We start from the raw sequence: 14791 nt of genomic DNA on the forward strand, positions 1-14791 counted from the left end.
ATGCAGGTCATCCAGGTTTTCCATGCATAAATGATATTAGAGATGCACGAACTCTTAGTATATTTAAATCCAATTTTTAAAATGTATAATTTCAGAAAAGCTTTTACTTCATAGCTTTATTTTATTAATTGCATTATTATTTTATTAATATTATTTTGATTTACATGTTTATATTGTGTATATTTTATTATTTTCTTAATTTCATATATCTTATTTTTTCCTATATAAAGCACACTGGGAAGCTACCTTTAAAGCTGGTGTATATAAATAATAATAATAAAAAAAAATTACTATAGAGAAAATTAGCATATTGTGCACAGTATACATACTAAATGCTGCAGAAACACTGTAGTAAGAATAGTATGGTATTCCGAACATAGTCGTTATTTGCTGTGATGTTCCTGGATCAACATCCTTGTTTAATCCTCAACAACTTCCTATCAACCAATCAGAATTTAGCAGAAGTGTATAGTAACGAAGTACAAATACTTCGTTACTGTACTTAAGTACAGTTTTGTTTTTTATATTTGTACTTTACTTAAGCATAAATATTTCTTTGGACTTTTACTTTTACATTTTGAAAAGAAAATTAAAGCTGAAGTACATAATTTCTGCGACACTAGCACCACTAAACGGAATTGCTAAAATAAACATTGTTTTTAAAACAGCTTTCTGAATATGCCCCTTTCCTAAAGTTGTTCAAACAGTCAGATAGTCCTGCCCCCAACTCACGTCTGTGTATCGTTTCGAAGGCTGTGTCCTCCGGAGGTCGCATTTGTCGACTGCATACGTCAGAGGCAGCCTTTGAATGCGACCTTCTTTCACAGGAATTCGGAGGATGCATGAGGTGTATCCTTTGTGGGCTCTTACAACCCACAATTCTTTGGTTCAATGGAAATGATCATCCTTTGTCTAAATAAAAGGACGCCAATTTGCTCGAAAATATGATGTTCAAACGCAAGTAATGTTAATTCCCAAGTTGAAGTACCTCAGAAGACAGGTGCAGAGTATATAATGTATAATTATAGTAATATATAATTAAAATAAAGTATTATAGACTAATAGTACACCTGTAAAATCTATTTTCTTTTCTATCTACATGATTATAACTCTCCTAAAATTGACCTCACACAGTCCCTTCCAAAGGGACTTTGTTCCCTTCTCACTCAAAGTGCTTGCGCTTGTTAAAGAGTGGCTTTCTGTCATACGTTCTGTTTCGTTTGTCCTATGAAGGCCGTCTCGTTTAAACAAGGCTTGTTTAAAGGAGGACACTCGGTATACAGCAGCCTTCAAAGGACATGTTCTACCTAGCGTGCAGTCTTCGAAACGAGACAGTGCATGGAGGTAGGCAGGTAAGTAGCTAGACAGGCAGGTAGGCCATCCAATCATTGCATTCAAGCCAAATGAAATGATTGGACAGGCCTTTTACAGGTCTGTGACTGCCACAGATAATGTTTTTTTTGTTTTTTTAATAAGAGCACTTGATTTATTGAAAGCTGTCAGGATGCAAAGAGACTTTCAACCAGTATAACAAAAAATGCTTTGTATAAATTGCATACTCTAGCTTTAATACTTTTACACCAACAGATTCCTCCAGACCCTTTTGTTACTTTTGCGACTAAACAGCACAAAAAAAGTACATAGCCATAAGTGTAAATTGCATGCAGTTCAACGATGGTGATGTCTGATTCGTGAAAGAATCATTTGAGTCGAATCTTTTAAATCTGATTCTTTTGAACCGATCAAAAAGATTCAAAAGGGGTCTGAATTATTCGCTTTGCGAATCACAAATCTAATTCAAAAATCACAAGCCAAGTTCCGTCATCTGTCTGCACTGGGGAAAACAAGAAACTGCAAGTTTAAATGTAAGTTTCAATCTGTTTTTTGACAAAGTAATTTGATACATTTTGGCTTAAACGTTATAATAGCTGTGAAATAATGAAGTTATGTGCTATTAGTCTCCTGCCTTTCCAGGAGACCTGTTCATATAAAAATCAATCAAATGCGTTTACCTTTTACATTTAACCAAGGTGCGATGTGTATGAATAATTACCAGCACTCATGAAAATGTCTAACAATATGTATTTTATAAACCAGGGTGTTCTGGATGGTTGCTGGGGCATGCTATGCAGTTGTCATGGTGATCTGCTGTGATTTAGCGCATTGCTTAAGTATATGGTTGCCAGGTTGTTACTATGCTGTTGCTAAGTTGTTTTATGCTTAAATGTGTTTTTAGCACATTGCTTAGCAGTTGTTGGAGTATTCTGGGTGGTTGCATATTGGCCCAGATGAAAAGAGCCCACCCCACAGGTCTCTATTCTGGTTACTTAATATGACCCCGGTCCCTCCCTCAGTGTTCCAATTTTTATGGACTGTTGTTTTCCCAATCATGTGTCTAATCCATATATGCTCAACACACAGCCAGTATAAAGAGAAGTTCCTCCTGAGAAGTTTGTTCTTAGAAGGTCATAAGTCGTCATTATGATGTAATGAGTAGGGATGGACAGATCGATACTAATAGTATCGATACTTCCGATACTGATGTAGTATCAAGAATATCGATCCTCACATAAAAATATAGATTCTGAAGTTTTTTCTTTACAAGTGATCTTATTATTACATGAATATTAATGTATCTCATGAGCTTCGAAGTGGAAAAAAAAGAATTATATTAGCGAATTGTTGCATGGCACCGGAACTACTTTTTCTTCCACTCATCTTGATGCGCAGAAATGCTAAAATACACTAGCAGTCAGACAGCGCTCACCCTTTCAATCATATTGCTCATTTAAAGAGAGAGCATTCACACTAAGTTATTCACTGGAGTTATTCACACTAAGTAATGACAAACCTAGACGTGACATTTATTATAATGGGCTTGTCTGACATTTTTTTACAGGTTTATTTAAATTCAGAGTTGTAAAAACATTGATAATGATCTTAAATCCTTGTTAACAAATGATACCCTTATAAAAATTTACCATGGATTTACTGTAGTAATATAGTATTAACCATGACTAGTAACCATGACTGCAGTAACCATGTTTTTCTTTTTTTCTTTTTTTTTTTTTTTGGGCAGTAACCAAGGTTTTCATAAAATTAACCATGGTTTTACTACAGCATTACTGTAGTATCCATATGGTAACTTGGTTTTAGTAATAGTAACCATATAATAATATCTATGGTTTGAGGTTTTATATGTGGCTTATACTAACACATTTTTAAAGGGTAAACAAAGCAGCCTAATAATTTTCTATTTAGGCCCATAAAGTTACTAATTTTGTCCAAAGAATTTGTAAAAATTCTATTTAATAGAGGTATCGGTATTGATATCAGCAATATTGGCCTAAAAGTACTTGGTATCGGATCGAAAAGGAAATAAGTGGTATCGTCCATCCCTAGTAATGGGCGTTCAAGTGATTTTAGTTGGACAGAATGGGCCCGTTTCGCAATTTTTCATCTTTTTCACTTTCTGAAAAAGTAGGAAGCATTTTCAGCACCAATGCAACGGCATGCACATGTATTCACAACACTGCATATTAGGTGTGTCTTATTTTATCATTCTTGTGTGGCCACATAAACAGATGGGAAATGTCACCTCATATAAACTAGCTAAATGAGTAAAATTTTCTGGCCAGCTTTATTCTTCATCAATAGAACAAAAAAATGCATTCAATCAAAACTGTACAGTCACCAATTTGCTTGATTCTTGCCATTCTTCTTAAATTGACAAGCCCCCATCTCAGAAAATCCGCACTCCAAGAAAATCTCGCTGGATTTACAACTTTGTGGTGCAGTTCATTTGCAATTCTGATGTGACTTGAATGCTTCATTAAAAGGATAGTTCACTAAAAAATAAAAATTCTCTCATAATTTTCTCACCTTCATCCCATCCCAGATAGGTATGACTTTCATTTTTTTTAAGAAGAATATCTCTGTTCTGTAGGTCATTTCAATGTAAGTTTTTGGACTCAAGATGGCGCCGAGTATGGCTGCTGCCTTGCGAGCTCCAACGTAACACTGCAGTTTTGTTTTGTTTACAGTTCTTATGTTTTTTGTCTTGGATGTTGTCTGCCTTATTGTATACGATAGACAAACATTTTTGGACATTGGTTCTGCAATTGCACACGGAAAAGCGGACTTCCAATTCCTCAATGCCGACCCACTGTTTACAAACACGCCAGTGGAGCCCTTTGTTTGGGCTGCCCGGCCTTGGAAACGCAGAAGGAAAAGGGGAAATAGAGCCGGCGTTCTCATCAGAGTAAGACGTCGTGCAAATCGACCCCTGCTACCAAGTATTCTATTGGCAAAGATTCAGTCTCTGGACAACAAGCTCTGTGAGCTAAGAGTGCGGATCTCTTTCCAACGAGAGATGAGGGACTGCTGCATTATCTGCCTTACAGAAACTTGGATGTCTGCGGAGATTCCAGATTCAGCCATCGAACCCGCAGGGTTCTCCGTGCACCGAGTGGACAGAGCGAAAGACCTCTCAGGTAAAAGCAGAGGTGGTGGTGTATGTTTTACGGACAACAAATCCTAGTGCAATCAGAGGAACGTACATTCTATTAAGTCTTTCTGCTCTCGTTATCTGGAAATTCTCATTCTTCTCTGTTGACCATTCTGGCTACCGAGGGAATTCACAGCGGTCATTATCACTGCTGTGTACATCCCGCCTCAAGCCGACACCGACCGGGCACTCAAGGAACTGTATGGGAGTATAAGTGAGCAGGAAACCACACTCCCTGAGGCTGCGTTCATTGTGACCGGGGACTTTAACAAAGCCAATCTCAAATCAATCGCACCAAAATACCACCAACATATCAGTTTCAACACACGTGGGGACCGGGTTTTGGACCATTGCTACTCTCCCTTCCGGGATGGCTACAAATCCCTCCCCCGCCCACCATTTGGCAAATAAGACCACTCTTCCGTTCTCCGTCTGCCCGCTTACAGGCAGAAACTGAAACAGGAAACCCCCACCCTCAGAATGATCCAGTGCTGGTCGTACCAATCAGATTCTACGCTACAAGACTGTTTTAATCACGTGGACTGGGAGATGTTCCGGTCCGCCTCTGATGACGACATCAAGGTGATAGCGTAACGTGTTTCATCAGAAAGTGTGTAGAGGATGTTGTTCTGGCCAAAACAATACGGATCTACCCCAACCAGAAACCATGGATTAATAGCGATGTTCGTGCGGCACTTAATGCACGGACCTCCGATTTTAATTCCAGGAATGCGGAGGTGCATAAACAAGCCAGTTATGCCCTCTGCAAAACTATCAGAGCAGCAAAACACCAGTACAGGGACAAGATTGAAGGACAGTTCAACACCACCGACTCTAGAAGCATGTGGCAGGGAATTAATTTCATCACAGACTACAAAGGGAATAAAAACTCCGCCTTGAACACCGCTGTCTCTTTCCCGAATGAGCTAAATACTTTTTATGCTCGTTTCGAGGGAAATAACACCACTCTCGCGGAGAGAGCTCTCGCGGCCGAAGCTACAGAGGTTAGTTCACTCTCAGTCTCTGTAGCGGATGTAACCCGATCCTTCTGACAGTGAATATCCATAAAACCGCGGGTCCAAACGGCATTCTGGGGCACGTCATCAGAGCGTGGTGTTTTTACGGACATTTTCAACCTTTCCCTCTCCTTGTCTGTAGTCCCCACATGCTTCAAAATGTCCACCATTGTGCCTGTACCAAAGAAATCCAAAATCACTTGCTTAAATGACTGGCGTCCTGTTGCTCTGACCCCCATCATCAGCAAATGCTTTGAGAGGCTAATCAGAGTTTACATCTGCTCTGTGCTGCCTGCTTCACTGGACTCACTGCAGTTTGCTTACCGCAACAACCGCTCCACTGATGATGCCATTGCATCTACACTACACACTGCTCTCTCCCACCTGGAAAAAAGGAACACTTATGTGAGAATGCTGTTTGTAGACTACAGCTCAGCATTCAACACCACAGTGCCCTCCAAGCTTTATGTGAAACTCCGGGCTCTGGGCTTAAACAGCTCGCTGTGCAGCTGGATTCTGGACTTCCTGTCAAGCAGATGCCAGGTGGTTAGAATAGGCAGCAACATCTCATCACTGACCCTCAACACTGGAGCCTCGCAGGGCTGTGTTCTCAGCCCACTCTTGTATTCCTTGTACACACATGACTGTGTGGCAACACACAGCTCCAATGCCATCATTAAGTTTGCTGATGATACGACAGTGGTAGGTCTGATCACTGACAATGATGAAACTCTGACATGCTGGTGTCAGGAGCACAACCTCTTCCTCAATGTCAACAAGACCAAGGAGCTTGTGGTGGACTTCAGGAGAAAAGACAGAGAACACAACCCCATCACCATCAATGGAGCACCAGTGGAGAGAGTCAGCAGCTTCAAGTTCCTCGGTGTCCACATCACAGAGGAACTCACATTGTCCGTCCACACCGAGGCTGTTGTGAAGAAGGCTCATCAGCGCCTCTTCTTCCTGAGACGGCTGAGGAAGTTTGGAATGAACCACCACATCAGACTTTTGAAGCTCCAAAAACCAGAGACAGTCAGCTTAAATGTCATCCATGTGACTCCAGTGGTTAAATTAATGTCTTGTAAAGTGACACGATAATTTTTGGTGTGAAAAAGATCAATATTTAAGTAATTTTTAACTATAAACCATCTCTTCTGGTAAGCTTCATGAGAGGGTGGAGTTCACACGTTCTCTCATATGACATATTCGCGTTGGCATGTTACGGACAAAATCTCACGTTCTCCTCTCTGTTGAGACATCCAGGATAAGCACACAAGCGAACCATTGTAAGTAAAGAAACAGATACAAATACAGATCTAAACCAAAACCAACTAAGCTTCTGTACAGCGTTCCTCTTACTCAGTTGTAAACAGCGCTGCTCTTCTAAATGTGTCACACATGCGTCAGTTCTCACGTGTCTCACAGCTGGAGTTGAATGGATGACATATATTCTGACTTCCACTTGCATTTTAAGGACATACTGAACTAAGATATTTTTCTATTTTCTTTAAAAAGAAAGTCATACACACCTGGGATATCATGAGGGTGAGTAAATAATGAGAGAATTTTCATATTTGGGTGAACTATCCCTTTAAGTTGTGTTGTTCCAGGACCAACCATTGAATATGTCCTACTTGGTTAAATCATGTTGTTTAGGGTGAATATTGGAACCTGCAGTCAATTTGATATCGAGGTGGCTAATTCTGAGAGCTCTAACCCCACAGTTGAACGAAGCACTAATAGACTCTTTCTGACAGCTGGAAGAGGAGCTGGGGACCCAGAAAGCTGCTAGTGTCACATAAATATGATTTGTGCAGTCAGGAGCAGTGATCTCTAACAGGGTATGAACGAGCGACCAGTGTTTGACCCCTCTTTAGGAAATAGCGGTCAGCAGCGTTGTTGATTCAGAATACACATATGTGAAGAGTCCTAAGAGGAAGGTTGAACTGATGGCAAAGAGAGAGTTCACGAAATGTCTCACGGTGACCAATTCATCTGCTGCCACCCACTCTAAGAGCACAGATCAACACTGCCAGCACTGCAACATTACACTGTATTAATACTTCCACCTGCCACTGCGCACATAATTCTACCATTTTTCAACAAAACAGTCACATAAATTTGATTTCCACAAAATGGTGAAATACAGTAAAAAAGATTTCCCCCACATCATACTGTATATTACCTTTATAATAGTGGAACAAAGAATATAGATAGAGCAGAGGATATAAGTCTTTTGTCTAGTACTTTGGGAAAGGATCATAATTAAAACTCATTCATCTCTAGTAAATGATGTCACATCCTAAATTTGGTTAAAACATATGCATTTCCTTTACAATAATTTACAATGGTAATCATAGGTTCTGCAACAATATCATGGTTACCAGTAACTAGCAGAGGCATAGCAACCAAAATAAGGTTATATGTTTTTTAGGGAATATTAATTATTTACATTTGCATTAATGAAGTAAGTTGAATGCAACCTACAGTGCATTTAATGCAGATTTTAAAAGAATGTTTGTTCCCTGGGAATCCAACCCACAACACTGGCGTAGCTAGTGCCATGTATAATCAAACAGTAAGATTTCAAAACATAATGGGCATTTATTTATTTATTTATTATTTTATTTTTATTGTAAGGAAGTCATGGCTAATGCCAAATTTACCAATGTTTTACTGTAGTAAGAATACTAGGTACTTTTACAAAACTACGGTTCTCATGGTAATTTTCTGTAAGGAATGATGCAGTTGTAGTTTCACTCAAATTATAACCTAGAGCACAAAACCCTTAGGCCACACTTAGACGTATTATTTTGAAAACGCATTGATTAAGCTACGTTTACAGCTCTCATCCACACTGGAATGGCAATTTCCTCTTTCGTTTTTCTTTTTTTTTTTCTTCATTACCGTATACTTGGGAAAACATGCTATAACATCAGGATTTCAAACAAAAATGGATTAGTGTGGAAGTGGCCTTAAATGAACATAACCTGAACTAAAAATCTCTCCAATGTGTTGCCAATACAGCGATTCCATACTGCAAAAGTCAGAACACAACAACACATCTATTGCTGTTGCTTGCATTGAAAGGAGTAGAAAACTGAAGACAGTGGTGTTAAAATAAATGTAAAGGATAAAAAACATGCTTTAACACAAAATGATAAAACAATGAATAACACAACAGGAGACACACGCACAATGTGATGCTTTGCAGCAATGGACAAACTCTGGTCAACTACTGTATGCAGTATCACTACTCCTGGACATCTACTATATTTACTCTCCACTCAATTATTCTCTATCACTCTATGCTCTAGCAATTGATCAGAACTGACTTCGGACAAAAAGACAACCACACATTAAACTCTTTGTGGATGAATAAAGGAGTATACATTGAGGACACGCTGGGATGAAATCCATAGAAACTGCACATTTATTACTGTGTTATTTCACCCTGTACTAAACCTCAACAGCATCCTAGCAAACAATGAAATATACTATGTACCATACAGCCTAAACACAGTCATACAGTAACTAATTGAGTCATGCTACCCTGGGATAACATGTTAAATATAGAGAAGAAAAGTGCTTGTGTAGATGAGGAGTAGAATGTAAATAAATGTTGGATTACTTTGTCATTCTTTGCTCGGCTTGATTTTGATTCCAGTCAAGGAATTCAGGGTCGTACCTATCAGGAGACAGGCAGAGAGAGAGACAGGGTAGGTGTCTAGCACAAAGGGATTTAACATTTAAAAAATAATGTATTTACTTTTAACTGTCTTCTTGCTACTGTAACAAATTACACACTTGCATTTGACATGCACTAAAAAGTTTTTAGTTGCCGGTTTTTATTAAAGAGGGGTCTCACATAATGGATATGAACTCTGTAAAATGTGTCTGTAAAAGACAGCAATAGCTGATTTGTGGGCAAGATCTGTTTACAGACATTTCCAGTCAGTGAAAGTACTGAAATACATCAAGTTGGGTAAACACAAAGTACTCTGTATTCATCTAACTTTTACAGTGGAGCAGTCAATTTTTCATATAATGTTTCAGATAATCTAGATGTCCCTGTATCTTCATATGAGGAACAAGGAGTTATAATGCACTTGTATTACCCTGTTTTGTGCATATGCAAAATACTGCTACAAATTATCTGTTACTTAGCAAAAAATGTGTCCGGTATGGTTGCCAGACCCACCCTTTAATACACCAAACATTAGTTAGTAAACCAAAGATGAAACACGGCTTTGTTTGACATGTTCTGAAACATTATGAAACTGTCGGTGCATATCTGTGCATTTGTTTGCAACCAGTCAATGCAATGCATCACACATCATATCACCTCCACCGTAACCATTAGCAGTGAAAGACATGGGAGAGAAACAAAGGCATGAGGGCTCAACAAAAGGGATGAGAAAAAAAAATAAAAAAAAAAATCAACAAAACAAACAAGCTCAAATCAGTAGAAAAAGCAAGCAAACAAAAGAAAAGTCCTATTGAAGTCACATTTAAAGAGATGGTTGTCAATGGCCTCTCAATACATTAAATTAATGTCACACGATAAAACCAAAAATATGCTTAATACTACTATAAAGAGTGAAAGAGGTGGAACATTAAAAACTGAAACCTCTCTGTAAATCATGCGCTAGGATTCCTGAAGAGTGGTCACTACTGTGACAAATGTGTAACTTTCAGTGTGACTTCCGATTTATTAGTGTACACAAGCACTCTGAGGCAGTGGTTCTCAACTGTTTGTTCACGACCCAAAAATGTTCTCATAGGGTCGTGGACAGCAGGGAAAAATAAACAATGCTAAATGCAAATAATAAAATGGAACCATATATTTGTGCATCTAAAGTAGCAAAAAATAGACTTAGCAACTTTTAAAAGCACAGAAAAAACTTTTTCCATAACTTTTATTGTTGGCGTCAGGTTGTGTGACATGCCCTAATCCTTAAAAACCATGAATAAAGTGGTGGTTGTCGCCACTTGATGTCCAATGTAAAATCTGAATCCTGAAGCAAAACCAGTTGAGAACTACTGATCAAATAATGCTACAGGCAGTGAGGCCATTTGAAGTCAGATTCATGCTGTACAGTGCCTCCATTGAGAACTTAATCATATGAAGCTCTATTTGATTTGTTAATCACACAGCATAGCCATTTGTCTGCCTGTACAGTTCCAATGCTCACTAGCTAGGTGAGATTTCCATGTGCAGTTCCCTCAAGATCCATTAACCAGTAGGATGACTCACCTGGGGTCCTTCTGGATGCTGTCCATGGAGGGTGACCTGACCAGTGTTGCCTCCGGGGGCAGAGCAGGCCCTGGTTTACTGTAGGGGGAGTCCGTAGAGGGGCAGAACTGTAGTGTACGGTAGGGGTTGGCGTAGTCTGCGGTGGAGGCACCAGGGCCAGTGGCATAGCCGGAACGGGGGAACGTTCCTGTTGCATTCTGGCTTCCTGTGCGTTGCAAGGGTATGGAGTCAACACCAGGAGAGGAAGGGGCTACGACAGGAGAGTAGGGACAGAGCAGAAAGTTCAGGACCTGCTCACAAAATTGGTTCGTTGGATCTTTGGGTGAAGCAAAAGATGAAAAACAATACCACATGTACAGTGTGAGAAAAGGTATATGTTGGCCAGGTATTAGCACAATAAGAGAGGAGGAGAAGGAGGGCAAGGGAGCAAAACAGAACAAAAAGGATATTAAACCATCTAGATAGCATCAACCAGTTACCCAGAAATCAACATGAAGTCAAAATTGAGCCCGATTGTTCCTGGTCTTGTCCTGCATGGTTCATCGGTGCATGATATGCCAAATAAAAATGTTTGACTTCATAATCTTCTATCGTAATGTACATAATGTAATAACCTGCTCCATGTCTAAAATGGCTTTTCTTTTCGGCTGATGTCATGAATTCCTCAAATTTTTTCAGCCCCGCCCCTCCAATCACCTGGCTCCATTCTGATAACATTCAAGTAACGCCCACTTTTAATGATTCAATCGATTCCTAATACATAAAATCAGTCCTACTTTTTTACCTCGTTATATCCCCTATTTCACTCAAAAATGTCACATTACTGAAGTAAACTGGGTTACAAACAAGTGTAGTTACAAGTGTATTGAATGCATGATTACATGTGTTTGATTACAAAGCTTAACTTAGAGAAACAACGTTTTTTTTTTTTTTGTGGATTTTTCCCCTTTTTCACCCAATTTGGAATGCCCAATTCCCTATGCGCTTTTAAGTCCTTGTGGTCGTGTAGTGATTCGTCTCAATCCGGGTGGCAGAGGACGAATCCCAGTTGCCTCCGTGTCTGAGACCACCAACCCGTGCATCTTATCATGTGGCTAGTTGAGCGCGTTGCCACGGAGACATAGCGCATGTGGAGGCTTCATGCCATCCACTGTGGCATCCACGCTCAACTCACCACGCACCCCACCGAGAACAACCAACATTATAGCAACCACGAGGAGGTTACCCCATGTGACTCTACCCTCCCTAGCAACTGGGCCTATTTGGTTGCTTAGGAGACCTGGCTGGAGTCACTCAGCATGCCCTGGGATTCGAACTAGCGAAATCCAGGGGTGGTAGCCAGCGTCTTTTACCACTGAGCTACCCAGGCCCCCAGAGAAACATAACTTGTTATGGTTGTAAAAGTGCATATCCATTAGGCTGAAAAAGTGCAGTTTGATTTGTGCAGGAAAGTGCTTTTAAGTAGATTACATGGTAGATATTGGATTCTAGGTAAAAAATAAATAAATATATACAATCAAACAATATTCAGTGGCCTAGAATAGACATGCCATAAAACATCTTTACCAATTAATTAGTTGTAATGATATAGTATATTCAGCTGGACTAATAAAACAGTATGTGAACAGACAAAACAGATGGACTTTAAAGCCTTAATAATAAAAACTTGATCCAACAGTCTGATCCTATTACAGTGATGATGTCTGGCTGCTTGCTGCTGTTAATTGGGTACTTGGGAAAACCTTACCATTCTGAATATAAAGAAAGCTGAAACAAGCATTTCATTTCAATAATACACCTCTACCTGAGCCATATTTCTAGATTGCAAGACAGAAGGATTTTGTTGTTGACATTAAATAGTTGGAGAACCTGATATGTGTTATCTTACCCTGGCCTTGGTTAAAGTTCCTCAAGGGAGCTTTCTGGTAGACTCTGTCCTCATAAATGGGGTCGATGTGGTGCTCAGGCGACTGAAGGGGTCTAAGCTCTGAGCCCAGGTGACTATGCTGACTGCTATACGAACCTCTGGACCCTAAACAATGCAGAAAGCCAAAACTTTCAAGCACCACTAACCTGAATCATAACAGTGGCATGGCTAGAGTGAGACTCGTGAGATACATTGTAATGAGAATTCATTATGTTCAGTAATCCTGTTTCAAACATGCAAATTAGATGTTGATGCTTTACAAATACACATAATAATCAAACCAGTTGAAAATGTATAGATGTACTTACTGTTGGTTAACCATTAAGATAATTTGGTTTAAATGATTAATGTATTTAATGAGTAGTTAACCCAAAATAAAAAATTCTGTTATAATTTTCTCACCCTTATATTGCTCCCAATCTGTGTGACTTTCTTTCTTTCGTAGAACACAAAAGAAGTAAAGCAGATTGCCAGCCTCTCTTACCCCACTTTCATTGCATGTTTTTCCCATACAATGAAAGCTAATGGGGACTGAGGCTAAAATTATCTCCTTTTGTGTCAAAAGGGTTTGAATTAGAATGAAGGTGAGTAAATGATGACAGAACTTTCATTTTTGGGTGAACTATCCATTTAAAATGAATAAAAACTGATGCAAATTAAAAACAATGTATGTCAATTCTATTTTCAAGTTATGACTTGTTTGTGTGCATTGTCCTCATTTTTGTTTTTAAAAATATGCTGAAACATTAAAATAATAAAGCTTCATTTTTAATGATCTTTTGGGAGATTGGTGCTTAAGAGTTTTAAAAAAGGTAATTAAGTGATTAAAAACATGTAGAACAACAACAAATATGGTATGAATATGCTTGGAAACTACTTTTATTGAGAAAAATACAGTCAAATCCTGATGATGTGAAAATAATCAGTCTGATTACTTACAGTATGTATTTTAATGGTGACACAACAAAACGGAAAGGACTATATCCTGCAAAGCAAACTGACCTGCCAGACTGCCAGGCCTCTGGAGAGTGGCATTGGCGTACAGATCATGAGAGATCTTGTACTGATCGTTGGAGTGGAGCATACGCTTGGGGGACAGAGTGGCGTAGCTTCCTACAGCAGCGCTGATCTGGTGTAATGGAGATGATGTGGAGACATTGCCCGCTCCAGCAGCCATGTGCAGAGGTGAAGCGGATGACCCTCCACCTACCGCCATGCTGATGGGAGAGCTGGTGCTGTAGGACTTGGCCAGCCGGCTCGGGGACTGCTTGGGCGAAGACACCCGTGCCAGAGTAGCATAGCTGGGCATGTCGGTGGCTGAGCCCAGTCTCTGGAGTTTGGAGGGGGAGCCCAAAGCCTGCATGGAAAAGGGAGAACTCACTCGCTGGGCTGGTAGAGTTGAGCAGGAATAGTGTACAGAGGCTGTTGGCTGAGCGTCAGGCATGTGGAATGCACTGCCATGACCCTGGGCAAAGGAGTCTCGAGAATGGGCCCGGGAGGCTGTCTCTCTGGCAGCCGGCTGGGCAGTGTGATTAGATGTCACCTGGAGGTAAGTGACATGCAAAGAGCTAGAACTTAAAACATCCATGAGCTAAGTGATCCCTGCTGAAAAGACCAGCATGACTTTACGAGGCTGATTTATGATCATTTGCAGGGCTGCAAGGTTCTGATTCTTCGATTAATCCTCTTGATTACAATAATTGCATTTATTAAATTTGATGAAGAGAATTTACATTAAAATACTCATTTTGTGGGACTGCATAGCATTTTCGTTATAAGTGTAAGTGTAATTCTAGCAGGAAGATCTCAGGATTCATTCAATCAGGCATCTCAACCAATAACAATACAGCCTCTACTTTATAAGCCTGCCAGCTGCCTCTCATTGTTCACATACTTCCGTGTTGTCACCACCACCCCACCCCATCTCTACCAGCTCCTGGTAAGCTCCGCTCCCCTGCCATCATCACCCCCGGCAGGATCTGATGTTTCAATCAAGCATCGGAGTGCTGAACCTTAGGATGGGGTTTACGCCAAATTATATCAGTATCCTTTCGTTCACATTTATTCCAACAATAATTAGTCCT

At 39.8% G+C, this 14791-nt stretch overlaps 1 protein-coding gene across 7 annotated transcripts in view; it reads right to left on the bottom strand.

The window, feature by feature from the left end:
- Positions 1 to 14791, bottom strand: part of LOC127440320 (catenin delta-2-like) — a 150535-nt gene that overhangs the window by 56035 nt on the left and 79709 nt on the right. For 4 of the 7 annotated variants that reach the window (XM_051696841.1, XM_051696842.1, XM_051696840.1 and 1 more), the window contains 4 exons: positions 13710 to 14250; positions 12669 to 12812; positions 10781 to 11030; positions 9155 to 9211 (listed from right to left, as the gene is read on the bottom strand). In XM_051696841.1, coding sequence (XP_051552801.1) covers positions 9155 to 9211; positions 10781 to 11030; positions 12669 to 12812; positions 13710 to 14250 — 992 coding nt within the window. The remainder of the gene's footprint in view (positions 1 to 9154; positions 9212 to 10780; positions 11031 to 12668; positions 12813 to 13709; positions 14251 to 14791) is intronic. The other 3 variants (XM_051696845.1, XM_051696844.1, XM_051696847.1) reach the window with 2 other exon arrangements.

This window comes from Myxocyprinus asiaticus, chromosome 5 (assembly GCF_019703515.2).
Source record: "Myxocyprinus asiaticus isolate MX2 ecotype Aquarium Trade chromosome 5, UBuf_Myxa_2, whole genome shotgun sequence".
In the NCBI taxonomy this organism is placed as follows: domain Eukaryota; kingdom Metazoa; phylum Chordata; class Actinopteri; order Cypriniformes; family Catostomidae; genus Myxocyprinus; species Myxocyprinus asiaticus.